Genomic DNA, 27,699 nt, shown 5'->3' with positions numbered 1-27,699 from the left:
ATCGCGTCTTTGAAGTCCTGCCCCCAGCTCTACAATGCTGGTAATGTGGGCAATTTATAGAGAAAAGCGCGACTGCGTCTCCACGCCCCCAAATCCTCTTTCTTTTAACCAATAAGCAATGATTCATTCACAGTTGGGTACGAGTAGCATAGAAATAAAATATATCTATAAACACATTTGCTTGGACTGCGATTGGGAATAGCAACCTGTGCGGCAGCGGTGCGAGGCACCTGACCCGCAGCATGGCGAGCGCAGTGAGACATACGAGGGGGTGTGGTACACTAATTGGGGTTCCATGTGCTGTGATAGTGAAAATGGCACACACACACAAAATATGTTGTGTCGACCATTTGGCATGTCGACGTGTATCAATGTTGACCTTTTGACCCTGTCAACCTTTCACATGTCAGCGTTTTCATCATGTTGACCTTTGCCATGTCGACTGATAATAGTTGACCTTTAAAGATCTGTTTAATGTGTAGTTTACACAGGGATCTCTGGGGAAGGTGTATGAGGAGGAAGAGAGAGAAAGAGAATAAATCATTATGTACTGTATTACCCTGCGTCACACCCCCTCCCCCCTCCCCGACTGTCTGTGAGTAACACTGCTCCAGCTTCCGGATCTCCCGGCACTGGGGATCGGAACGCTCAGGTAAGGCACTGACAGGTGCTGTACACACTGTAATATGTACAATGTAAGGAGGTGGAGTCCCTGCTGTTCTCACCTCTTTATTCTCACCTCCAATATGTCTATAGTCTGTATGAAGAAGGGACACTGATAATGAGCAAATACCGGGAGATCAGAAGACAGAGCGGCTTCTGTCCATGAGAGCTTACACTCTACTACACCATCTTTCCTCACTTGTATCTGTCTCTCTGCTATCTCTTCCTGGATGTCCCAGCGCTTTCTTACACTTAACGTGTCTAATATGACTGAGCTGATCATCTTCCTTCCCTCCCGCACAACCTTATCTCCCACAATCTCATTAGCTATTGATGGTACTACCAGGGGCGTAACTAGAACCACGGGGGTAATTCCAAGTTGATCGCAGCAGGATTTTTTTTAGCAAATGGGCAAAACCACCATTTCAGTGGGACATCATAAAAGTACAGATGCAGCCACGCTCAGCTTTGCCAAGATGCGTACGCATTGTGGCATAGCTGGCACAACCAGGTCACGCACATGCATACACACAAGCACGCCCTTAAGGATACATGTAGCGATTGCTGGATGCGAATAGTTGCAGCTGGGCTCGCCATCCATCATGCCACGATACGTATGCCCGTGGGTACGCATGGCGGCAAAGGTGGCGGTGGCTACATCACTAGCAGCACACAGTATATTTGTTACGCAGCTCACATTGGATTCTGAGGGGTACATTTACTAAGCAGTGATAAAAGCGGAGAAGTGAGCCAGTGGAGAAGTTGCCTCATCAACCAATCAGCAGCTCTGTATCATTTTATAGTATGCAAATTATAGATGTTACTTCAGTGCTGATTGGTTGTCATGGGCAACTTCTCCACTGGCTCCCTTCTCCGCTCTTATCACTGCTTAGTAAATGTCCCCCTGAATCAGATAACAAGAATGGCCGATGACACGTCAGCACACACTAGCTGATACAGGGAGCGAAGGTCATGTGATAGGCAGAGTGTACACAAGGGAGCAATAAAGAACAGTTGAGGAGCAATTGAAAAGGGCGCGGTGAGAGTAACGCTCAGCCAGGAATAAAGGAGCTGATCCTAGATGAGTTTTTGGAGTTTGTTGAATACTATGTGGCCCCCATCGGGCCCCTAATAATGAATGGGCGTGTCCACGTGTGATACAGGCCCATATCATATAATGAATCGCACCCGCAGGGAATATTGGGACTTTACTTTCCTCATACTGGCAGACAGGACCCAATTTCCCGGGGTTGTTTTAGTACTATACGTTTCCTTTATCATTTATGTGTTTCTTTGTGTCTAAAGGTTGAAACAGAAAATGGGTCAGTCCACTACCAGGTGTTATATTCAAGGTGAGCTGTATTGTGATTATTTTCATTATGTTCATTAAGTGAAACATTTGTCTTGTAGAACTTACATATTTATTGCAGTCAAAGGTCTTTATATATATATATATATATATATATATATATATATATTAGCATTGTTAACAAGACTTTACTTCTGCTATATAATAAGTCGTATTAATAATGCAGATATTAACACTAATACACCTTTCACATCGCACAATTAATCCGGTATGACCCCGGTATATTGCCGGGTCGACGCGGGTCACTGTGCCGTGTGGAAGGGTCAGTCCTGAATTCCCAGGTCGCCTGACCCGGTAATTCAACCCGGGAATAAAGAAGGGTAATTCCTGGGTAAGTACTGGGTCAGGGGCAGTGTGAACGGGTTGACGGGTCGATGCGACCTGGGACCCGTTCACAGCATAGGGAGAGGCGGCGTGGAGATGATCTCATCTCCCGGCGCCGCATCCGCCCCCAGATGATGTTGCGGTCCCTGCCCCCTATCGCCTACCTGACCCAGCAGTATGCCGGATCGGGAAGCCAGTTTTCAGGGTCCAATGCCAGGTTGCCCTTTCCAATTCCTGGGTGGGACACGGCATTAGCGATCTGAAAATGGTGTGAGTGGTAGATCTATCAAGCGTTGTAGAGAGATAAAGTGGAGAGAGATAAAGTACTATTAAACAGCAAATTGCCTCTGCGCTAAACAATATATGACATGGGAAACCAGTATGGCAGAAATGATCACACCGTTATGATGGAAATACATATTTAATAAAAGTATATTGACCGGTCACATAGAATTACAACATCTTCAAAATCATCATATATTTACCATATGGGATGTAGTTATGTGACCAGTGGCCAGGAGAGCGCCAGTCACATGACCTCCCCCTACATCCCGCACCATCAGAATTCCAATAGTCGGCATGCCGACCAACAGGGGCTAATCCCACTCGTGGGTGTCCACCACACCCATAGACTGGGAATAGAACCTGCGGCGAGCGCAGCTCACCACTGAACCCGCATCGTGGCGAACGCAGCGAGCCCGCAAGGAGCTTGTTGTGCTCGCCACCCCACCCCTGCCGGCATTCCACTGTGGGGATCCTGGCGGAGGTATGCTAACCGCCGATCATGCATATCCGACCCCTACCGTACACAGATGGGTCCACATTTATCTTGGCTTCTCTGCTGCACCTGGGCACACCATGGATTATTAGCATAAACCTCTCATCTATTGTTCTCAGATGCAATACAATACAATATAGAGAACAATACAGCAGGGGATTAAATTATTACAGCAGGGGATTAAGTCTGATTGACCTGACTCACTTAATCATATTAAAGGCCAAGATAAACGTGGATCCATCTGTATATAGAGCAGACATTTTCACATCTTATCTAGCAGCTTTAAAATGTACCTTCAGATATACAAATAATCAACTGGATTTACCTATTCTGGGAGGTGGATCTATAATGTTTTATTATAGCAGACAAAGGAATAAAGAAACTTGTCTGTTGTTACAATTGTGTCCGTTTATAAAACGTGATCATTTCTGGTATTTCAATATCCCATTTGCTCCAGGTTTGTACAAGCAGCGTCTTTGGTTATATTTCCATTCAACCGGGATTTGTGCCTGTTATATTGCTCTTGTGAGCGTAGGACGCATATGATTAATTGTCTTGTTTCCACTGCGGGGGGGGGGGGGGGGGGCACTGATAGCCCCCTCGGTTGTTAATGGGGGAGGGGGGGGGGGGGAGAGAGAAGAGGGAGGCTAATCTCAAACCCGCTCAGGACAGCGCAATGTGCTGAGCGAGGGGGGGTGATGACGGGGGGCCGCTCACCTCACACAGCGCAGGCTCAATCTAGCACTGGCGAAAGCGATGTTCGCGCCTTTATCAGTGGTTTTCCCTGTTCCCCTGTGGGCTAGTCTGAGCCGGATCTGAATTGGTTCTACATAGTCCATGTGAGCTCCCATTGATGGTGTGAAACTAGTCAAACTAGATTGCTTAGATTTTAAGCACGGCTGTGTCGTGTGCAACCCCCCCAGCGATAGCGATGCGCAGCCCCGAACATTTCTATCGCTGGGGGGCATATACCCGACAGAGCCGTGCTTAAAATCTAAGCAATCTAGTTTGACTTGTTTCACACCATCAATGGGAGCTCACATGGACTATGTAGAACCAATTGAGATCCGGGTCGGACTGGCCCACAGGGGAACAGGGAAAACCACCGGTAGGCCCCATTGCCTGTGGGCCATTCCCCTCCTCTAGGGATCAGGTTCCAGACTTTACCCTAGTGCACTTGAATTATACATTATACTTATGTTACATTATACTTCACAAGAATACGGTTTACTATATATTTATCAAGGGGAACAAAACATGTACTCTGTAATAATTAGCCAAACCTCTGTGGTGGCTGGCCACACCCCAGTGGAGCCTGGCCACACCCTTAAGAATGGGCCCCTATAACAGCGTCCCCCCCTGGTGGGCCCTTCATACCCCCAGTCTGACATAGATTCAGATCATCACAAAAATAGGATCTATGCTTGTCCTTTTTTGTTTCCTAGATGGCATTGCGAAATTCCATCAGCAGATATCTGGCTACGGAATGCAGGAGCTGAGAATCATATACGAGTATTACAGAAGGGAGATGATTTACATTGTGGAGACCATGGGCACTGAGATCCTGCTGAGGGAGTTGGCCTCTCGGAATGTGCTCGATGAAGAGGTAGGAGGAGAAAGCTGTAGTTTCTTATAGTGCAGCTAAACTCACATTTGATAACGGATAAAATCGGAACCCAGGACATAAAGTTGTTGAGAAGAAGTTTATGACCCTTGGTTCCGAAATCTCAAAGACACAATATGGGTCCATCAGGAAATGTGTACATGTAAATGTGTAATTTTCATACCCAATGTTAAACTTTCATTCCCCCTTTCACTTCCAAACCACCTTTATTTCCATATTCCCTTTTACTTACATACCAACCTATGCTACACATTTAAGGAGACAGATTCTCCCTCATGCATAGCCGCTGGCAGAAGGTGCTATTGCTAATTGGTACAGAGGGGCAGATGTAGTAACCTGGAGACTGCATAAGGAAGTGATAAACCAGTGATATGTGCAAGGTGATAACGCACCAGCCAATCAGCTCATAACTGTCTATTTGCATATTGGGGCTGATTGGCTGGTACGTTTATCACCTTGTATTAACCTGGAGAAGGCATAAGGAAGTGATAAACCAGTGATAAGTGCATCTGCCCCAATGTTCCTGGCATTTGGCATTTATTACGTACATCTGTCTGAAGTCGGTATAACTGTGTTCCAGCAATATGTAGAAACGGAAAAACATGGCAAGCACTTCGAGTTTTCTGAGAAGTTGGTACAAGACGTGTTGGAGAGAGGAAGAGAAGCCGTGATTGGATTCTGGGAATGTCTCTACGATCTAGCGATTGATCACAGTTGTCCTACTTTGTCTGCGCTAGTGAATGAAATTGATAAGACAGGTAATCACTGAATCAGTGTTTATACCATAATGTTATTTGCTGTGTTAGTGGCTATTTCTATTAGCATTATAACCTATTACATTATATACTAGCTGGGATACCCAGTATTGCCTGGGTCGAAGACTGAACCCTGAAACGATAATAATGCACTCTATTTAATCATACCTCCCAGCTGTCCCGATTTTCGCTGGGACAGTCCCGTTTTTTTGGGACTGTCCAACCCGCGGGCCGCAGTGTCCCGCAGTGGGGAGGCTCCTGTAGTCACTGCTCTGCTTAGCAGAGCAGCGGTAAATAGACGCTGTGCGCATGCACACAGCATCTATTCACAGGAGACAGTGGAAGAGGGGGCATGCCAGCAGCTCACACAGCGCTGGGCATGCCCCCTCAGTGACAGAAAACAGGGGCGTGGCAGACAGTCATGGCATTCCATTCCAAACCCTGGGCGTGCATAAAGGGCAAACAGACACGCTCACTTTTTTTTGCTTATAAATAAAACTTTGATGACTTTCATTCAGTTACTGGTGTCTACACAACCCCCTTCCTCCACCATCCGTGTTTTTCATATAGAATTCTAGGTATCTTTCAAAGTATGCAGAGGACAGGACAATAAGGTATCCTCAGCTGAGCCCAAGCAGGAAAGGGGATCTTCTCTGGGTTCCATACTCATGCACCAGAAAAAACTAAATGGTTTTGACCTAAGAGTGTAGACACCTAGGAGCTACTTTGGTCAATAGAAGAAGAAAGTGAAGATACACAGAGTGCCAAAGGTGAAATTCAAGATGGACCTTGCCTAGAGTAGTTAAATGGTTGGCAAGATCCCCCGCGTGACACTACCTGAGAAGCTCAATATCAGCTGTAGAAATGGGGAGTTGTCAGCCCCCAAAACTCAAATAGGTGAACCAATAAAGAACGTAACACAGTGCTATTAGTAATAATTCAACTGGTATCCACAATAATGTGTAATTGGATACATGTAGTTGAATAAGCCTAATGTGTGTTCTCTGTAGAATTGTGGACTGTCAGACATTTATAATATGAATAAAGAACCAGATAGCCTCTTGAATAATTTATATACGACCAGACGATCATTCTTGGTATAGGTATGTCAGAATGGAGTTAGGTGTTTGCAAAGGTCTTAAATTGATATCATCAGTCTCCAAATGATTATTCAACAGAAGGAATAAATCCAAGTGGATCCAAATGGATCCGGACTGAGTCCCTTGCACATATATGCATTTGTAGTGTCTCCATTAGAATCCTCATGGAAGGTGAGAAGAAAGTTCAATTTAAGATGCTGCTCTTGGAGGACTTATGGTAGGTAGGTAGACAGTCTGTAGAGGTGGGTGACTACTAACGTACTTCACCACGGTGTTCCCATGACTTTTTCTAATAATGAACTCCGGATCCATTTCACCTTGGCTTTTTTCCATTGTTTCTTCCGTAACGTTGCATTTCCATGGGCAATGAAATCATGAAACCTCGTCCCCCCCCCCACATTTGAGCAACAGCAACTTTAAGTGCATTGATTGATTAATTTATAGTAATAAATTAGTCTACCATTCATACAATCTACTCTGAGCTTTATTGATGTCCTACCTTGCAACCATCCCTTTGTTTTTTGTATTTCACATTTAAGTCAACTATGTAGCGTTGGCATTCAAACTATGGAACAATGCAGCTGGAATTATTGTTCTCTTCATCAACAAGTAATTCTATTATTTTTTGGACTCATTGTAGCCTTTAGGTTGATGCTCCTCATGTGTTACTTTTATAACGCGTTTCAGTGTAATTGTTTGCACAGTCATGCATAAGACAGAGAGGTTGGATAGATAATGAGGTGATGATGTGGTGTAGGGTGCTGGTTATGTAACCGATTATCTCATCCGGGGATTTCCTCATGTAGGTGACACGTTGATGCAGCAGATTCTATTGGATGGACATGGCCACTCATTAACGCCAGAGCTGAAAGGTAAATACGATAGTAAATCATATAGATGATGCTGGAACAGACTAGCTGGCAGCTTGATTAGGTAACCAAATGAATGGGGACAGGAGGTGTGGCCATACCATGATGGGGCCTATCTGCATTATTCTGCGGGGTGCACTGCATTGAACAGTGTTACGCTGCCCCTTATTCCACATGGTTCCTAGTAGCCACCCACCTACAGCCTTCAAACTGAAGTTGAATCAGATGGGAGGTGTGTACGTGCACGGTGTCCCTCCTTGTGTATGCCCTGTCCGGAAGGATTTATATTATACTAAATACAAATGCACAGCAAATTTCTTACAAAAATATATAACCAGAAATACTTGAACATATCGGGGCTTATTTTTATTTAAAAAAATGTGTGCAGTCTGGAAAATTAGAGCAGATTCATTTATTGCCTCCCTGCATTTCATACACATTGCGCCATAATATACAATTTGCTCTATAAATCGTAGAATGTGTTGATAATGCCTCATAAGCAGGTTTAATAGCAGTATCTGGGCAAATAGTAGACTGTCATATAAGGGAAGTAACCTCAATATTGACCATATTATTCCACTTGTAATCTCCTAAAATATTCCTTTATCACATTTGTATGTTTTAATATTTTTTTTATTCTAGTACAAATGTGGCCATATCAGTTTTCCTATATAAAGACACTTTAAAAGGTGAAACAGGTCCATAGACTGAACATATAAAATGGCACACGGTCAAAATGTATAATGTATAAATCAATATGTATAAAAAAACCATAATGTACGTCGACAGGCACAATGTTAATGTTAGCGTTAGGCTACGATTATGGTCACAGTTAGGGTTAGGCTGTGGTTAGGGTCACGATTAGGCTGCGGTTAAGGTTACGGTTAGGGTTAGGTTATGGTTAGGTTCTGATTAGGGTCACGGTTATGGATAGATTATGGTTAGCGTTAGGTTATGGTTAGGGTTAGGCTTTTGTTACGGTTAGGGTTAGGCTGTGGTTAAGGTTAGGCTCCGGTTAGGATCATGGTTACGGTTAGGGTCACAATTAGGGTTAAACTGTGGTTATGGTTAGGATACGGTTAGGGTCAGGCTGAGGTTAGGGTTAGGGCTTAAATGTGTTAAATATCAATCAGCAGCTGTGTAAAATTTTATAGTATGCAAATTATAGATGTTACTTCAGTGCTGATTGGTTGCCATGGGCAACTTCTCCACTGGCTCACTTCTCCGCTTTTATCACTGCTTAGTAAATGTGCCACTTAATGTCACTCTTGAATCTCACATAAACATGGACGGTAACCAAACTCTTATTTTTCCCTGCTAGGTGCATTCAGCAGGCATTGACATCTCTTGTAATGGGTAGATGTATTCAGAACACACTAGCCTGACTGATTTTCTCAGGTTCCTTATAGAATGTCATAGACCTATTCCCTAAACTGATGAGCCACAAATAGGTCAAGAGTATGTGTGCGAGTGGGATTCTGTTTCGGAACTGACGAGTTTCATGTTCAGAGTACCCATTTGATTAACCATTCATTTAAGGGATTGCCATATTATTACATTTGGGTAATGGAGATAGTTATTCACATATTTTCAGCAGGGAAGAACTTTAAAGGACTGCTAACGTGATTCAGTTTGCCCAGGAGGCAACTGTATATAGTGAGATATGGTTATGATGTTTACAAAACTTAATATTGGAAAAAAGAAAAAAGTTGAAAACAAATAGTTTTCACCACATACCGCGTCCTGTTTTGAAACCATTATATTTTTGTTTTTGTTTATTCGGCAGATCTGCAGGGACTTCACAAGCAACATCTTCTGGAGAGAGCTCAGAATCTAGACAAAAATAGATCACCAGGATCTATACATGAAAATGAACGTTTGTACATTCCTGAACATAAGGATCTGATCGTTGTCTCAATTCGCCGCCCTCATAAGTGGTCTCAGCATTGGCTCATAGAGAGTGGGAGGAAACATGAGGAATTTTTTCAAATTGAACAGAGTAAGCTAGAATGTATTCCCCATGGCAGACTGTTCCGCTGGTCAACTCGATATAAATCTACACCGCGTTCAGTAGTAGTGAGCGGAGCACCGGGTGTAGGGAAGACCACACTGATGCAGAGGTTTGTCTATGACTGGGTGCATGGAAAGCTCTATCAGAGATTTGCCTTTGTCTTCTTTTTCAAATTCCAGGAACTCAACCGGCTGGATGAGGTCAGCTTGGAGGAGATGATCCTTCAGGAATGTCCCCACCTGCAGAACCACCTCCAGGACATCTTACAGGATCCAGAGAAAATGCTCTTTATATTTGATGGCTTAGATGAAAGTGTTCACCAAATGGATTTCAGATTAAATAAATTGTGCCGCGATATAAAGCAGAAAGAAAATCTCGGTGTGATTGTGGTTAGCTTGGTAAAACAGTCTCTTCTCAAGGGATGCTCCATACTAATCACTAGTCGGACAACAAAGCTATCATCAGTTGGCACCAGGTTTTTCAAGCGGGTAACTGAGATTATGGGGTTGATCCCCAGGGAAAGACAGATGTACTGCGAGCAGTTTTTCAGGAACAAGGAATTGTCAGAGAAATGTTTTCATTATATGCGGGATAATGGGACACTATACAACTTCTGTTATATCCCATCTTTCTGCGAGATGGTGTGTACAGTATTCTCATCATGCTTCAAAGACCACCCAACAATCCATGATCAGGCAACGTCACCGTTGCCCAAAACGTTGACACAACTCTTTGTGACTTTTGTTGCCAACATCCTGACCAATCACAGCCAGGTGAGGGAGCGGGCTCGGGAACTGCTAACATCTTTTGGACGGATGGCAGAACATGGAGTAATGAATCACATTGTTGCATTTAATGAACAAGATCTGGCGTCATTTAATGTGGATCCATCCTCACAGATCTTTTCCAGTTTCATGAAGAAATCAGATCATCCTCCTAACACAATCTTTTCCTTTATACATGCCACTCTTCAGGATTTTTTTGCTGCCTTGGTCCATTATATTAACGAATGTCCTGAGACGTTACAAAAGTCCCTTGAAGAAGCCAAATCACATAATGACAGCCGGGGTGAAATATTCCTTTGTTTCCTCTGCGGTCTCTCAGACAGCAACACTAGGTCCATATTAAAGCCTTATTTGGGAGAACTATCTTCTCACACTGCCAAAGAGGTCATCACGTTTCTACAAAACCCCATTGCGGACATCCAAGATTGGGAAGATGACAAGAGAAAGTTTCTCAGTGTGTTCTTCTATCTCTTTGAGACCCAGAATAAGGATTTTGTTTTAGAATATTTTGGATCATTCAAAAGTTTAGAATTTTCCCAAATCCACCTGACACCTCTGGATTGCACGTTGCTGTCCTTTATCCTCGAATCCTGCAGAGAAACAGCAGAACTGCGTCTAGATCAGTGTAACATTCACAGTGAGTCCTTGGAGAGACTTGCACCGGCTCTACGTACTGTAAAGAGTTTAAGGTAAAAATTGAGCATACTTGTCTATGTGTCTCCTATTTTTAAAATATAACCTACTACAGTATATGAGTTCTTGCGCATTTCGTGTATTATTTTCATCATTATTGGTCTGATTATTTGCTTGTGCGTAGTATTAGATGACATGCATAGGCTTAACTATAGTGGGTGCAAGGGGTGCCACTGCTATGGGGCCCAGAGGCTATAGGGGGCCTGGACCCAGGTTATAAAGTTGCGTACTAATTTCCCACATTTGCCTACTATGCAATTGGGTCTGATCCAGCCTGCACTGTGTGACATTACATTTTCAGTGATAGGTGTTTAGTGGATGTTATAATAGTAATGGGGTCCCTGTAATGTGGCACAATATGAACTGAAGGGCACTGTAATGTGTCATAACCTGATCTGCTCATTGTAATGCTGAGGGCACTGTCATGTTACACAATAAGAACTGGGGCACTGTAATGTGGCACAATATGAAATGGACGTACTATAGTGTGGCATAATATGACCTGGGGCACTGTAACATGGAGGGCACTCTATTGTAGCACAGTATGAACAGAGGACACTGTAATGTGGCATAATATGAACTGGGGACACTGTATGTCATAGTGTGAATTTGGGATACTGTATGGCATAATGTGTACTGGCAACCCTGCAATGTGACATCATGTAAACCAGGGAACTACGATGGTTCATAACATGTACTAGGGCACTACTATGGGGCATGAAATGAGTAACTGCTGCAGAGAGGTGTCTATCAAGAATCACTGAGACAGGGGCCGCTTCAATATATTGCTGTGGGGCCCACAAAGTTCTGGTTGCTCCCCTGATGATATGGTTAAGATACAGATCAATCTTCCTGATGCATGGTACAAGTTTTTCATACTACAGACAACTTGGGTTAGACTATATAGATGGCACAGACCAAAAAATAGAGGAATATTGTCATTAAAATGTTACTGTACCGTAGCATATCTCCCAATGGTTTAGCAAGATGGACCCACATCACAGATCTAGAAAGAAGGTGGAGTTTTGTCCAAACAAAGATGAATAAGTTTTGCTGGAGCAGGGCACAGTTTGCCAGGCAAAGTATGTATCTTATGTATACTGGTCTTCTCATATGAGAGATGCATTTAATATGCTCCAATTGTGCCGGGATTACAATATTATTAAGCAAGGACGTCAGAGCTTTACCAATTAAAAAATATCAGCATAACCTAGTCTGAGGAAGTGGCCAGCGCACCCACGAAATGCGTAAGAGTTATAGGCCTCTCCTCTACCTGACAAAATCAACTTTGTGTACTTTAATGTATCAAATGGATATTAAGATCATTTGTGTATCTTTCATGAACTTGTAATACATCTAAATTAATTTCATAATATTGGATTGACTGTTATTGGTGTAGAACCCACCCCAAAAGAAACATTTTTCTCCTGGATATATAGTTGAGTGACTATGGAAAGAGAGAGGAGATCCCTGTTCATGAGAACTTACATTCTAAGGGAAGGGTTGAGGCTGGGAGGGGTGACGTAGAGAGAGTACTGTGTGTTCCATAGCTGTGAAGCAGCCTTTGAGATGTCTTGGTGGCGCTAGTGTGATGTGGTTATCAGTAGGGAGTTCAGGCACCAGACACTGGCATAGGGGAGAGGAGTGGAAAGAGATGACGTTTGAGAATGTATGGGGAGGAGGGGCTGGACATAATATAGGTGATGTAGAGGAGTTTAATTTGGATTCTATAGTCAATAGGAAATCAGTGAAGGCACTGACAAGTTGGGAGACCGAGGCAGATGGGAATTTTACTTGCCACAGCTTTGAGAATGGATTTAGGTGGGCACAGGGAGTCAGAAGACCAGACAGGAGGAAAGTGCAGTAGCCGAGACAGAAGACAATGAGAGCATTGATAAGAGATTTTGTAGTTTCACGAGTGAGCAATGGTCGGATCCTGGTGAGTAGTAACTACAAGTTTTAGGCAAGGACTGACCTCATTTGTTGGAATAGAATAAAAGGGATCTGAGTCTGAAACCCAAACAGTGAAGGTGTACAGAGAAGAGTGTAATGTTGTCCATGGAGATTGGAAAATGCCAATGGTTTCAGTCTTGTTGCTGCCTATTGATTATGGCAAATACCATACATCCTCTATTTGGCACACATGACTAATCTATTAGTGAATAGATTCCTGAACTGGTCCTGCGCATGCACATAGTACAGAACATCGGTACGTTGCGCATCACAATGCAGATCCAACAGAATCGGAATGAAGGCCCTTGTCAACGGGCAACTGATGATGTTGACAATTTGATGATGAGAGTCAGGAACTGATCATTGATGATGACTCAACACAGATATAAAATGATGTTAAAGCTGGTAATGAGAAATAACAAATATGACATAACCTATGCTATGCAGAAAAGCAGTACAAAACAAACAAATTACTATCAACAAGAAAATAGATAATTATGGCATCATAACTCAACTACATCCATTGTACAAGTGCACAATAAGGGTTTTGTTGCCGGAAATGTACATAAAAGGTTTAGCTAGTCATAAAGGAAGAAAAAGAATAGGAAATACGTAGAAATGTACCAGTCGTAAAGAATGTAAATATGAAATTCAACAAACTGACTGAAACCTCTTCTCGAGGAAAGAAACCATTTACTAGCTAAATTGAAAAAAAAAATATCATTGTGAAATGATTGTATTAATCAAAAAGATTTAAAAGTTTCAAAATTCTGCAATTTACCAATGGAAAATGGTGAACATATCTTACACCAAACTGTGAGTCACAAGAATAATGGAAGAAAAATATTGCAGTGGAATTGTGGGTGAAACGCGCAATTGTGGGTGAAACGTGCACTTTTCCCCCATAATGAGGAAGTGTTGACCTTCTTGTTCAAATATGTTTGAGCTTAAATAAAATCGATACATTCTATGGTGTTTTGCAAACGGAAATGCTGTCATTTTAGCAGTTCAAATAAAAAAATTAAAATGAAACAAAATTTTGAAATTTGAGATCATGCAAGTAACATATCATAGGTTATTTTAATATCTTCTGGTTTCAGCTGTTACCTTTGAACTTTAACTTGTAAACACAAATTTAGCTGTGGAAGTTGAACTCACATTCAAATTGAAGCAGTCCTAAAATCTTGATTGCGCTGTGCAGAAGTTTGGGACTTCAAACTTTATATTGACTGGAAAAAATTTAAAAAATAAATCCATTATCAATCCACAAAAAATACTTCTGCATTTATTCTCTGTTATTTGCCTATAAATTTCCCAAAATGATTCCCATCTCATTTTCTCTTTGCAGGTTTTATAACAATAATCTGCGAGATGACGGCGTTCGGTCCATTTGTTCTGCACTAATTCACCCTGAATGCAAGATCCAGACTCTGTCGTAAGTTGTCTTTTTATACCTGGGGGTATTACCTTGTTTATGCTATGAAAGCCTCTAATTAACATAAAGACAACACACAAAGGGCCTCCTAGTGCAATAAATGAGTTACACTTAATAACAGTGATCAAGTGCCAGTTGTATAAAATAAATATAGGAGTACCTGGAGTTGTCTTTGGTTCCTGCATACGTCTCAACCATTTTGGAATCCCTTAAACAGGAGACAAATATACACGTCCATAATGCAGTATATTAAAGTGCAGCGTTTATTCATACTGTAAATACTGTAAAATGAGCGCTGTTGCCAAACATTTAAGATATATAAGATAAAACAATTTCAATAAGTTTGTATCCGAATATGAAAGTTTTGTAGAGAGGGTAAAGAGAGGTAATATAATAACCAACGCATTTCACCTCACTGCTGTATGACATAGAATTGATAAATTTATAGCACAGCTTTGCAGTCGAGATGAACTTGCTGCAACAGTTGGTATTAAATAATTAAATGTGTAGGCTGCATTGCTTGGATGTACACATTCAGGGAGTGCAACCGACACATATTATATACTTACATATATAAGTTACATATACTTACAATGTTATATTCACAGTTGTATAGCAAAATAGGAATCGCCGGGACTCATTAACCTATTTGGGGGATCTTTTACATCAGGGGTTCCCGCTCTGCTCTTAGAAGAGCACAATGTAGACCTCTCCAGACCATGGAGCCCCGATATACTCTGGACCAGCACATGATCAGACATGGTCCCATTGTGTTTTTCTGAGATCAGAGTGTGGGCCTTGGGAAGGTGACCTACCATCCCCATGACCCCTTCTTTTCTGGGTCCCATAATGGTTGTACCCCACTATGGTTGAACCCCTTACAATGGTGGCGGGACTGCCAGCAAACATTACCTAAAGCTGCATATGTGCCAGAGTCGCACTAGGCATGTTCTGCGATGGGCTTGCAACAGTGGTAGAACAGAAGATTTATCTGTAAAATGAGTGATAGGCTGTCAGCAAATGGGGCAGTTAACTGGGGGTGGCTAGAAAAATGCAGGCAGGCCGGGGACATTTTCAGGGTATGTTTAGGTGGTGCTCTGCAAATTCCTTCACCACGGGAATGAACCAGGTGTCTTTAGTGAGATACCCAGCCTTAGATACCACTAACGTGCTCAGATGTCCGATGTGTGACTGATGTTTCTCTGACGTCCTAGTGGATGCTGGGGACTCCGTAAGGACCATGGGGAATAGCGGCTCCGCAGGAGACTGGGCACAAAAGTAAAAGCTTTAGGACTTCCTGGTGTGCACTGGCTCCTCCCCCTATGACCCTCCTCCAAGCCTCAGTTAGTTAAGATTTTGTGCCCGAACGAGAAGGGTGCACACTAGGTGGCTCTCCTGAGCTGCTTAGAGTAAAAGTTTAAATTAGGTTTTTTATTTTCAGTGAGTCCTGCTGGCAACAGGCTCACTGCATCGAGGGACTAAGGGGAGAAGAAGCGAACTCACCTGCGTGCAGAGTGGATTAGGCTTCTTGGCTACTGGACATTAGCTCCAGAGGGACGATCACAGGCCCAGCCTGGATGGGTCCCAGAGCCGCGCCGCCGGCCCCCTTACAGAGCTAGAAGACTGAAGAGGTCCGGAAAATCGGCGGCAGAAGACGTCCTGTCTTCAATAAGATAGCGCACAGCACCGCAGCTGTGCGCCATTGCTCTCAGCACACTTCACACTCCGGTCACTGAGGGTGCAGGGCGCTGGGGGGGGGTGCCCTGAGACGCAATAAAAACACCTTAGATGGCAAAAAATGCATCACATATAGCTCCTGGGCTATATGGATGCATTTAACCCCTGCCAGAATACACAGAAAAACGGGAGATAAGGCCGCCGAAAAGGGGGCGGAGCCTATCTCCTCAGCACACTGGCGCCATTTTCCCTCACAGCTCAGTTGGAGGGAAGCTCCCTGGCTCTCCCCTGCAGTCACTACACTACAGAAAGGGTTAAAAAAAGAGAGGGGGGCACTAATTAGGCACAGTATTAAAACATACAGCAGCTATAAGGGGAAAAACACTTATATAAGGTTATCCCTGTATATATATAGCGCTCTGGTGTGTGCTGGCAAACTCTCCCTCTGTCTCCCCAAAGGGATAGTGGTGTCCTGTCCTCTATAAGAGCATTCCATGTGTGTGTGCTGTGTGTCGGTACGTTTGTGTCGACATGTATGAGGAGAAAAATGATGTGGAGACGGAGCAGATTGTCTAAAATGGTGATGTCACCCCCTAGGGGGTCGACACCTGAGTGGATGTACTGTTGAAAATTACGTGACAGTGTCAGCTCTGTATAAAAGACAGTGGTTGACATGAGACAGCCGGCTACTCAGCTTGTGCCTGTCCAGACGTCTCATAGGCCGTCAGGGGCTCTAAAGCGCCCGTTACCTCAGATGGCAGATACAGACGCCGACACGGATACTGACTCCTGTGTCGACGGTGAAGAGACAACCGTGATTTCCAGTAGGGCCACACGTTACATGATTGAGGCAATGGAAAATGTTTTACACATTTCTGATAAAACGAGTACCACCAAAAAGGGGTATTATGTTCGGTGAGGAAAAACTACCTGTAGTTTTCCTGAATCTGAGAAATTAAATGAGGTGTGTGATGATGCGTGGGTTTCCCCCGATAACAATTGATAATTTCAAAAAAGTTATTGGCAGTATATCCTTTCCCGCCAGAGGTTAGGGTGCGTTGGGAAACACCCCCTAGGGGGGATAAGGCGCTCACACGCTTGTAAGAATAAGGGCTCTACCCCTTCCTGACATGGCCGCCCTTAAGGATCCTGCTGATAGAAAGCAGGAGGGTATCCTAAAATGTATTTACACACATACTGGTGTTATACTGCGACCAGCAATCGCCTCAGCCTGGATGTGCAGTGCTGGGTTGGCGTGGTCGGATTCCCTGACTGAAAATATTGATATCCTAGATAAGGACAGTATATTATTGCCTATAGAGCATTTAAAAGATGCATTTCTATATATGCATGATGCACAGCGGAATATTTGCCGACTGGCATCAAGTATAAGTGCGTTGTCCATTTCTACCAGTAGAGTGGTCAGGTGATGCGGATTCCAAACGGCATTTGGAAGTATTGCCTTAAAAAGGGGACATTTGGGGTCGGTCTTTCAGACCTGGTGGCCACGGCAACAGCTGGGAAATCCATGTTTGTACCCCAGGTCGCCTCTCAAAATAAGAAGACGCCGTATTATCAGGCGCAGTCCTTTGTTGGCAAGCGGGCAAAGGTTTCCTCATTTCTGCTCGTGACAGAGGGAGAGGAAAAAGGCTGCAGAGATCAGCCAGTTCCCAGGAACAGAAGCCCTCTCCCGCCTCTGCCAAGCCCTCAGTATGACGCTAGGGCTTTACAAGCTCAGGCACGGTGGGGGCCCGTTCTCAATGAATTTCAGTGCGCAGTGGGCTCACTCGCAAGTAGACCCCTGGATCCTTCAGGTAATATCTCAGGGGTACAAATTGGAATTCGAGACGTCTCCCCCTCGCCGTTTCCTAAAGTCGGCTTTACCGACGTCTCCCTCTGACAGGGAGGCAGTTTTGGAAGCCATTCACAAGCTGTATTCCCAGCAGGTGACAATCAAGGTACCCCTCCTGCAACAGGGAATGGGGTATTATTCCACACTGTTGTGGTACCGAAGCCGGACTGCTCGGTGAGACCGATTCTGAATCTAAAATCTTGAACACTTACATACGGAGGTTCAAATTTCAAGATTGAGTCACTCAGAGCAGTGATTGCGAACCTGGAAGAAGGGGACTACATGATGTCTCGTGACATCAATGATGCTTACCTTCATGTCCAAAATTACCCTTCTCACCAAGGGTACCTCAGGTTTGTGGTACAGAACTGTCACTATCAGTTTCAGATGCTGCCGTAGGGATGGTCCACGGCACCCCGGGTCTTTACCGAGGTAATGGCCGAAATGATGATACTCCTTCGAAGGAAGGGAGTTTTAGTTATCCCTTACTTGGACGATCTCCTGATAAGGGTAAAATCCAGGGAACAGTTGGAGGTTGGTGTAGCACTATCTCAGGTAGTGTTGCGGCAGCACGATTGGATTCTCAATATTCCAAAATCGCAGCTGATTCCGACGACTCGTCTTCTGTTCCTAAGGATGATCCTGGACACAGTCCAGAAAAAGGTGCTTCTCCTGGAGGAGAAAGCCAGGGAGTTATCCGAGCTAGTCAGGAACCTCCTAAAACCGAGCCAAGTCTCAGTGCATCAATGCACAAGGGCTCTGGAGAAAATGGTGGCTTCCTTCGAAGCAATCCCATTCGGCAGATTCCACGCAAGAACTTTCCAGTGGGACCTGCGGGACAAATGGTCCGGGTCGCATCTTCAGATGCATCAGCGGATAACCCTGTCACCAAGGACAAGGGTGTCTCTCCTGTGGTGGTTGCAGAGTGCTCATCTTCTAGAGGGCCGCAGATTCGGCATTCAGGACTGGGTCCTGGTGACCACGGATGTCAGCCTGCGAGGCTGGGGAGCAGTCACACAGGGAAGGAATTTCCAGGGCTTATGGTCAAGCCTGGAGACATCACTTCACATAAATATCCTGGAGCTAAGGGCCATTTACAATGCTCTAAGCTTAGCAAGACCTCTGCTTCAAGGTCAGCCGGTGTTGATCCAGTCGGACAACATCACAGCAGTCGCGTAAACAGACAGGGCGGCACAAGAAGCAGGAGGGCAATGGCAGAAGCTGCAAGGATTTTTCGCTGGGCGGAAAATCAGGTGATAACACTGTCAGCAGTGTTCATTCCGGGAGTGAACAACTGGGAAACAGACTTCCTCAGCAGAAGTTTTCCACATGATTGTAAACCGTTGGGAAAAAACCAAAGGTGGACATGATGGCGTCCCGCCAAAACATAAAATTGGACAGGTATTGCGACAGGTCAAGGGACCCTCAGGCAATAGCTGTGGACGCTCTGGTAACACCGTGGGTGTACCAGTTAGTGTATGTGTTCCCTCCTCTTCATCTCTTATCAAAAGTACTGAGAATTATAAGACAGAGGGGAGTAAGAAATATACTCGTGGCTCCGGATGGGCCAAGATGGACTTGGTACCCGGAACTTCAAAAGATGCTCACGGAGGACCCGTGGCCTCTACATCTAAGAAGGGACCTGCTCCAGCAAGGACCCTGTCTGTTCCAAGACTTACCGCGGCTGCGTTGACGGCAGGGCGGTTGAACGCCGGATCCTGAAGGAAAAAGGCATTCCGGATGAAGTCATCCCTACCCTGATCAAAGCCAGGAAGGATGAAATCGCAAAACATTATCACCGCATTTGGCGAAAATATGTTGCGTGGTACGAGGCCAGTAAGGCCCGATGGAGGAATTTCAACTAGGTCGATTCCTGCATTTCCTGCAAACAGGAGTGTCTATGGGCCTAAGATTGGGGTCCATTAAGGTTCAAATTTCGGCCCTGTCAATTTTCTTCCAGAAAGAACTAGCTTCAGTTCCTGAAGTTCAGACGTTTGTAAAAGGGGAACTGCATATACAGCCTCCTTTTTGTGCCTCCAGTGGCACCATTGGGATCTCAATGTAGTTTTGGGGTTCCTAAAGTCACAATGGTTTGAACCACTTGAATCTGTGGAGTTAAAATATCTCACATGGAAAGTGGTCATGCTGTCGGCCCTGGCCTCGGCCAGGCGCGTGTAAAAATTGGTGTTTTTTTCCTGGAAAAGCCCTTATCTGATCTTCCATTCAGACAGAGTGGAATTGAGGACTCGTCCTCATTTTCTCCCTAAGGTGGTTTCAGTGTTTCATATGAACCAAGCTATTGTGGTACCTGCGGCTACTAGTGACTTGGAGGACTCCAAGTTGTTGGACATAGTCAGGGCCCTGAAAATATATGTTTCCAGGACGGCTGGAGTCAGAAAATCTGACTCGCTGTTTATCCTTTATGCACCCAACAAGCTGGGTGCTCCTGCTTCTAAGCAGACTATTGCTCGTTGGATTTGTAATACAATTCAGCTTGCACATTCTGTGGCAGGCCTGCCACAGCCAAAAATCTGTAAATGCCCACTCCACAAGGAAGGTGGGCTCATCTTGGGCGGCTGCCCGAGGGGTCTCGGCTTTACAACTTTGCCAAGCAGCTACTTGGTCAGGAGCAATTACGGTTGTAAAATTCTACAAATTTGATACCCTGGCTGAGGAGGACCTGGAGTTCTCTCATTTGGTGCTGCAGAGTCATCCGCACTCTCCCGCCCATTTGGGAGCTTTGGTATAATCCCCATGGTCCTTACGGAGTCCCCAGCATCCACTAGGACGTCAGAGAAAATAAGAATTTACTTACCGATAATTCTATTTCTCGTAGTCCGTAGTGGATGCTGGGCGCCCATCCCAAGTGCGGATTGTCTGCAATACTGGTACATAGTTATTGTTACCAAAAATCGGGTTATTGCTGTAGTGAGCCATCTTTTCTAGAGGCTCCTCTGTTATCATGCTGTTAACTGGGTTTAGATCACAAGTTATACGATGTGATTGGTGTGGCTGGTATGAGTCTTACCCGGGATTCATAAATCCTTCCTTATTGTGTACGCTCGTCCGGGCACAGTATCCTAACTGAGGCTTGGAGGAGGGTCATAGGGGGAGGAGCCAGTGCACACCAGGTAGTCCTAAAGCTTTTACTTTTGTGCCCAGTCTCCTGCGGAGCCGCTATTCCCCATGGTCCTTACGGAGTCCCCAGCATCCACTACGGACTACGAGAAATAGAATTATCGGTAAGTAAATTCTTATTTTCTGCTTTCATACGTGAGCGGCGGATGTGAGATGACAGCAGGGGCATCTCTATGCACAAGACAGCGGCTGAGCCGATAGCATATTCTACTGGACAGGCCATTATGTCCTTCAACAGTGAGAACTGGGACAAAAACCAGCTATCTTAAATGTTATGCATATACCATACAGGAACTGTAACGTCTTAGGGCTGTACCGGTTCTCTATTTCCAGAAGTGGGAGATAAAATGTGCTTATTACATAATAGTATTTTGTAAATTTGCATTTCAACTTGTTTGTAAACTAGGCCTACCCCCAATTCGTAATCTGCTTTTATTCTGTAGTTTGACAATGACCGGACTGACCGACATTTCCTGCTCACACCTGGGATCTGCAATAAGTAATAACCAGTCGCTGAGAACACTGGACCTGGCATATAACAGACTGGAAGGCCCTAAATTCAGTGACTTGATGACTGCTCTGTCCAGCCCAACATGTCGGATAGAGGAGTTGCAGTGAGTATAACAGGGAGTAATGGAGAGCCGAACGCAAATGAGTTATGCGGATGGATTTTCAGTGTTTTTGTTCTGAATACACTCCCGAGCAGAGCGTTTGTAAGTACAAGCTGTACACATCTATTGCGGCAGATGTGGTATTCCTGGGTGGCAACAGGTGTTTGTACATAGAGATTAGCAAGCGTGTGTTGGGAGCGTGTAGATGGAGTTGTGTGCTATGCAGAGTTGAGCGTACCGGAAGATGTTATCAGACAGATCCCATGCACCAGGGACAGGGCTGGCGCAAGTGCACCATGATAATGGTGGCGGCTATGAATCCAAGTATATAGATGAGGCGGCACGGCTGTATGGATTGTACAATGCTGCAAATGTATAACCACATAATGGGGCAAATATATCATAAGCCTGGAGAAGGGATAGAGAAATGATAAAGCAGTGATAAGTGGAAGGTGATAACGCACTAGCCAATCATTACGGATTTGGCTGGTGCGTTATTACCTTGCACTTATCACTGCTTTATCACTTCTTTATCCCTTCTCCAGGCTTAATACACCTTCCCCTTAGTCCCGTGGATGCACTGCAGGTGCCATTACCACCAATTTGCAATCCACTGTGCCCCAGACCACAATGAGGAGATGCGCGCAATGCAGGGCTGTATAATTTTATAATACAGTAGGTTTGGATGGAAGAAGCAAGTCACTGTTTTATCGTTCTACCTACATCAAAGCTTGCGGGTAATATGGATTGTTCAAGATTAGTTTTTAGCACAATATGCCGTTTTTTACCTCCATATGTAGAACAATTTACCTCAACTTCTATAACGTATCTCCATACGGTTGTTGATAGCTGAAGGCCTCAGCATTGTGACGTTACTATGTAAGAGATTTACATGATTCAGTTCTGCTTATACATATTCTGATTTTTTTACCTCCAGCCTGAACAGTTGTCGCTTGACGGACAGTTCCTGCTCCCCGCTGGCGTCTGCAATAACTAATAACCAGTCTCTGCGGGTGCTATACTTATCCGATAATAACTTGGCTGGGCCTCACTTCAGCGACTTAATAGCAGCACTGTCCAGTCCGTCCTGCTGTATAGAGGAATTAATGTGAGTATAACCACACTGTGCAGTTATGATATATATAGGGTGGGATGCATGACATCCCACCGCTAAGCACAAGCATAATAGCGTTACTAACTCTGTATGCTTGAAGAAAATCACAAAGCTCAGTTCTCCGCGTAAGAGCTGTTATTTGCGATGATAGGACCAGGTTTAGGACCCAGGAGTCCTTATGCGCATCCACCGATTGATGCACGTGCAGTGGAGGGTGCTGGGACTGATACTAGTAGCCCCTAAGGCAGAGCCATCTAAACAGCATTGTAGGCACTGGGCAAAGCAATGTACTAAAGCCCCTAGCCACCCATTCACGGGGATAAAAATAAAAATCATAACTTACCCCTCCTGCAGTCCCGCCCGGTGTCTCCACATGCTTCAATGTAGTGAATAGTTGTCAGCATTCTGATTGGTGTATAGCTCCAGCCATCCCCCAATCAGCATGATGACAGCCATTTACTGTCTTGCATGAGACTGGGAGGCAGGTAGAGAATGCCGCTTCAAGACAGGATGCAGAAAGAGAAAATTAGTAAATGGGGAACTTCCAACAATAGAAGTAACTATAATATAACGGGCTGGATGTACAAACCGTGCGTGGTACATTCCGCTCACATCGCATCCATACTAATCGCATATGTGATTAGTATCGTACAGGACAGCTCTCCCGGTAAGAGCGACCAGCACCAGTTCCTGGACTTCTAAGTTTATTACCCCAGAGTCCATCAGCGCATGCACAGAGTGATGTGGCGGCCGTGGCCAATGCTGGAAGAGACCTGATCGGATCCATCTCAGCTAGGAATGCAGAAAGAAGCCCATAGGCTTCTACAGGATAACGCCCTCTGCATCCGAGCCCTGGCGTCCAGGGATTAGTACATTTGCAAATATGGTAAAACCCCTGGAAACGGGGTTTTCGATGCATTTGTGCTTTAGTACATCCAGCCCAATATACAGTATGAACATACGAGTCTGTACAGGTGACATATACATCCAATACAGACAGAGACTAGTAAAAGGTTACACAGGGCTGTATGGCTGAGAGTCCGCATTCTCAAGTACACTCTGCGCTAATTCCAGAGTCAGTTAATAATACAATAATAACTTCAAATTAAGACCCGTATATACAGTTTCATCCTGTAATGAAGTCTGTGTATTACTGATCTAAATAACCATACAGAGAGGAACTAAAACACACGCAGCAGGCAGCTATCGCATGGGAAGGTGGAGCTTCTTTATCATACATCATTCTAATAACTGGAAAGCCATAGCTTGTGTGAGGGGCTGACTACCCCTCCTCCTCCGGAGCAGAAGAGCCCCCTCCGCCCATGCAGAATCCACACACCCCCTTCCTCCCCTGTGCAGCTAGCCCCAGAGAACAGAACTTACCTGACAAGTCTTCAAACACGCTGGGCGGGCGCTTGCTTCCCGCTGGCTGTACACCGCCACTCTCCAGATCAGACTGGATCCAAGTGGACTGCGGTGCAACAGACTCCTGACATTTGCAATACTGGGAACGGATCTTCTGAGGCCTCTCAAGCCGTCAGAGACTTATTACAGGTAACCTGTTATAAAGTTGGTCGCAATCTACCAACGGCTGCTGCACATTTTGGCTGCGTCTGGTGCACAATATGTGTTCTGATCCACTTAAATACTATTAATATCAATCATTTGAATTGAAACAAGACAACAAATCTTTTTTGTCAGTAGGCAGTTAATGTAGGGTCTTAGAAGGAAACCAGTCAAAGCACACGCAAATTCCGCATGGTGTAGGCCCTGGTTAGAATCTTACCCAGGCCCCCTGTACAATGTTAGCCACTGTGCATCATGTTCCCCAACTCTTGAGATACAAAGGATTGACCAAAGTAGAGTGTGCTACTGCACAGCCTCCAACAAAATGGCTCCTCTCTGGGAACTTCATTCCTTAAGTATGTTTGCTGATAGTGTATGTGCACCTGCACGGTGCTATCATGTTACTGTGTATGAGCGACATGGTGGAGGTTGGACGTCTTCCTCCTGAGACCTGTGACTTCATCCTGCTGTAACCGCTGTACTGCTACCTTTTGAGAAGACAGTCACTGACTGGTGAGCTGCCTACAGGGCCTGCTCCGCTACAGGCCCCACTCCACCACTCATCCAACAGGTGTAACAGTGAGTACAGCTGTACATTCACTTGAGCCAATAAACCACAAAGCCTGGTTGAGTCACTGGACTGGTCTATGCCTGTATACTAACCACTGGTGTGCACAGTACTCTGCTCACGGCATACACATTCCCAACAAAAGAGTCAATTTACTAAAGCTTCTAAAACAGAGAATTGGTGATGTTGCCCATAGCAACCAATCATATGCTGTATATCATTTCTCTATTGCATTTTAGAAAATTATAGACAGGACCTGATTCGTTACTATGGGCAACATCACCAATTCTCTATTTTAGACGCTTTAGTAAATTTACTCCAAAGTTGGGGTGGGATTATGGAGGATACTGAGGGTGCCAACTGCATTTCAGGGGACCCCTTGTTAGTACCAGTTCTTTTGTGATATTATTTGTACGTGTTGAGGGATAGCTTTGTCATTGTGTTATATCTTACCTACATTTCCTTATTCTCCGGCAGGATCCGAGAGTGTTTTTGGGAAAATGAACAGTTTCCATTACTAGTATCACTGAGTAATCCCACAAAGCTCAGGAAACTAGACCTGGGTAGTAATAGATTTTCAGAGGCTGACGCCTGTCACATCGAGGAGCTAATACTGAGGTCACCCAGCCTGAAAGAGATCAGGTAGGTACCACAAAGACCGGCCAGTGATTGTGCAGAAGTGATGTGGTGTCTGACGCAGGGGTTATATAGTCCTAGATCTTATCCGGCTCACTGATCACACAGCTTCCCCCGTGTCCTGCCCTGAGGTGTATTCTTCAGACCATGTTCCATTCTCATCTCTGTACCGTTTAAACTTTCTCCCTTCCTCCATCCCTTAAAAAAAGGGTGTTCTAGCCTAGGTCGAAGGACTGTCAAAGTGGAAACAGCCCCTGGAACGGTGGTGGCTGCAGACAGGGTTAATGCTACTCATCTTAGGGCTCAATTCAATTATGAGTGACTATGTGCTCATAATTGCGGCTATATACCATTATGCCGCAATCCATGATCCTGGGGCGAGATTGGTTTGCGAGTTCTGCTGCCGTTTCTATGCTCTTGCAATGGCTACTCGCCCCCTTGCTCCTAATTTAATTGACCCCTTATTGTAGGGTTGGACATCTACCATTGACGGTTGCAATATTAGATAGTTTTGCTATTATTGATGGCAAAGAAACAGTGGTGTCCCACCATCGATGGTACAAAAAACCCCAACCAGTTGGTGCCGGGACACAGAGCCCAGCACCGCCCCCAATGCACTCATGAAGCTCTGCCCCAAGGTTCTGATTGGCCCACGAACCAGTGAGGGATACAGTCGGGATGACCATTGAATGATTAAACACTCTGCATAATTTACAAAGGACAATACAATACGTATCTATACCCACAATACCCAGACGGAGGACTTTTCTGACAACTGTACAAATGTCAGGGAATTCCTTCCTTTCTAACCTGTAGGGTTATATAAATATAGTCTATTCTAAGCAAGGGATTACACTGAAGTTGGAGCTCATTGATTTTTCCTGCAGTATCTATGTCTGTTCTCTCACATCTGACTGTTCCCTCACATCTAGCATCCATTGTTATCACACTGTGCCCTGGGAAATAAGGGAAAAGCTGGAAAAGCTGCAGGATCACAAGCCGGGCCTATCGGTTGACATTTACTGAACATATAGGAACCATGACTGAAGAACAGCAGAGTGGACGACACGTTCCGGTTACCGTTTTTTTTGGTCGCTCGCAGTTGTTTTATGTATGCGAATAAGATGCACATTCTGAGCACGAAAGATGATTGGCGAGGCCAAGTCACATGGGACCAGATGCACTGAGAGCGGTTGTATGGCGAGACTGAAGTGACTGTGTAGGAGCACACATCTGTATGCAATGAAATTGCTGTAACTAACATAGTGACCTGCTGCTACAGTATAATAATGTGTCCCGAAATAAACATCTGATGAAAGTGAGACGTTTTCTCAGAGGCCTCAGTGACCAAAGTGATTGAACCTACCAATGTCCCCTACAGAGGTCTGTGACTGCACGAAACGCCATGAGTAGAGGATGACCCTGTTACAGAGCACACAGGTGTCCTGCAGGTGTGACGCACAGGCTACAGGAAATTGTGTGTTTCTTTAGGGTTATAGGAAAACAAAAAGTAAGAAAAAGAAAGATATTTACATCCAGCATCTTCTCCTAAGCTCTGCCCAGAAACAGGACACCAGATGCACTAAGCCTAAAAATGCGGCCAAACACGTTTCTGTGTTTATGACTCTGGGTCATAAACACAGAAGTACTATCATTACAAAGGCCAGTTCTTACCGCAAGAGCGGCCCTTTGTGAATTTATTCATGCGTACAGTAAATGCTGATATGAACGTAGTGATTGGCGGGATGCTGATTGATGCATCCCGCCCAATATGTATTAAACCACTACATTTAGAGCTATTACTGATGTTCAGCTATTTTACAAAGTGTATTTACAGGCTGCAGTCAATTTGCCTTGCCGCTGTCGGGATATGGACAGCCGGCATCCCATCGGCTGGCTGCACCCCCCTGAGGTGCCACCACAGCTCCAACCAAGAGACGAGGTAAACTCTGTCAGAAGATGTAAACCCTGGCCTCGGCGCTCCCACAGAACGGAGGCAATCCCATCCCCTGTTTCAGGCCAGGCCAACCTGTGGTTCACCAGTTGTAGTGACACAAATCCCAGCATGCCCTGCCATAGTTTTGCTCTTAGGGAATGCCAAAACTGTGGCAAGGCATGCTGGGAGGTTCAGTTTCACAACAGCTGGAGAGCCACGGGTTGGCCAGGCCTGTTTATTGG

At 44.8% G+C, this 27,699-nt stretch overlaps 2 protein-coding genes across 2 annotated transcripts in view; one reads left to right on the top strand and one right to left on the bottom strand.

Moving 5' to 3' along the window:
* The window catches only part of LOC134980794 (uncharacterized), a 377,631-nt gene that overhangs the window by 26,826 nt on the left and 323,106 nt on the right, over positions 1-27,699 (bottom strand). Inside the window, exons 43-46 of the mRNA XM_063947760.1 lie at positions 23,212-23,249; positions 9,648-9,755; positions 9,220-9,315; positions 726-1,017 (exon numbers count right to left, since the gene is read on the bottom strand). Of these exons, the coding sequence (XP_063803830.1) occupies positions 726-1,017; positions 9,220-9,315; positions 9,648-9,755; positions 23,212-23,249 (534 nt within the window). The remainder of the gene's footprint in view (positions 1-725; positions 1,018-9,219; positions 9,316-9,647; positions 9,756-23,211; positions 23,250-27,699) is intronic.
* Positions 591-26,843, top strand: LOC134980271 (NACHT, LRR and PYD domains-containing protein 12-like). Its single transcript, XM_063947016.1, has 11 exons — positions 591-652; positions 1,969-2,015; positions 4,580-4,740; positions 5,339-5,516; positions 7,420-7,485; positions 9,269-10,967; positions 14,273-14,359; positions 21,470-21,640; positions 22,575-22,745; positions 25,363-25,527; positions 26,454-26,843. The coding sequence occupies exons 2-11, from the start codon at positions 1,982-1,984 to the stop codon at positions 26,545-26,547; spliced, it is 2,826 nt and encodes a 941-aa protein (XP_063803086.1). The 5' UTR covers positions 591-652; positions 1,969-1,981; the 3' UTR covers positions 26,548-26,843.

This window comes from Pseudophryne corroboree, chromosome 12 (assembly GCF_028390025.1).
Source record: "Pseudophryne corroboree isolate aPseCor3 chromosome 12, aPseCor3.hap2, whole genome shotgun sequence".
NCBI lineage: Eukaryota > Metazoa > Chordata > Amphibia > Anura > Myobatrachidae > Pseudophryne > Pseudophryne corroboree.
Note: the sequence above shows the minus strand (reverse complement) of the source record. Positions and strands in the feature narration are given on the sequence as shown.

Coding starts and splice junctions, on each gene's coding strand:
- LOC134980271 (XM_063947016.1), top strand. CDS start 1,982: ATGGGTCAGTCCACTACCAGGTGTTATATTCAAG. Junction 4,741..5,338: donor GGAATGTGCTCGATGAAGAG/GTAGGAGGAGAA, acceptor ACTGTGTTCCAG/CAATATGTAGAAACGGAAAA. Junction 21,641..22,574: donor TGTCGGATAGAGGAGTTGCA/GTGAGTATAACA, acceptor TTTTACCTCCAG/CCTGAACAGTTGTCGCTTGA.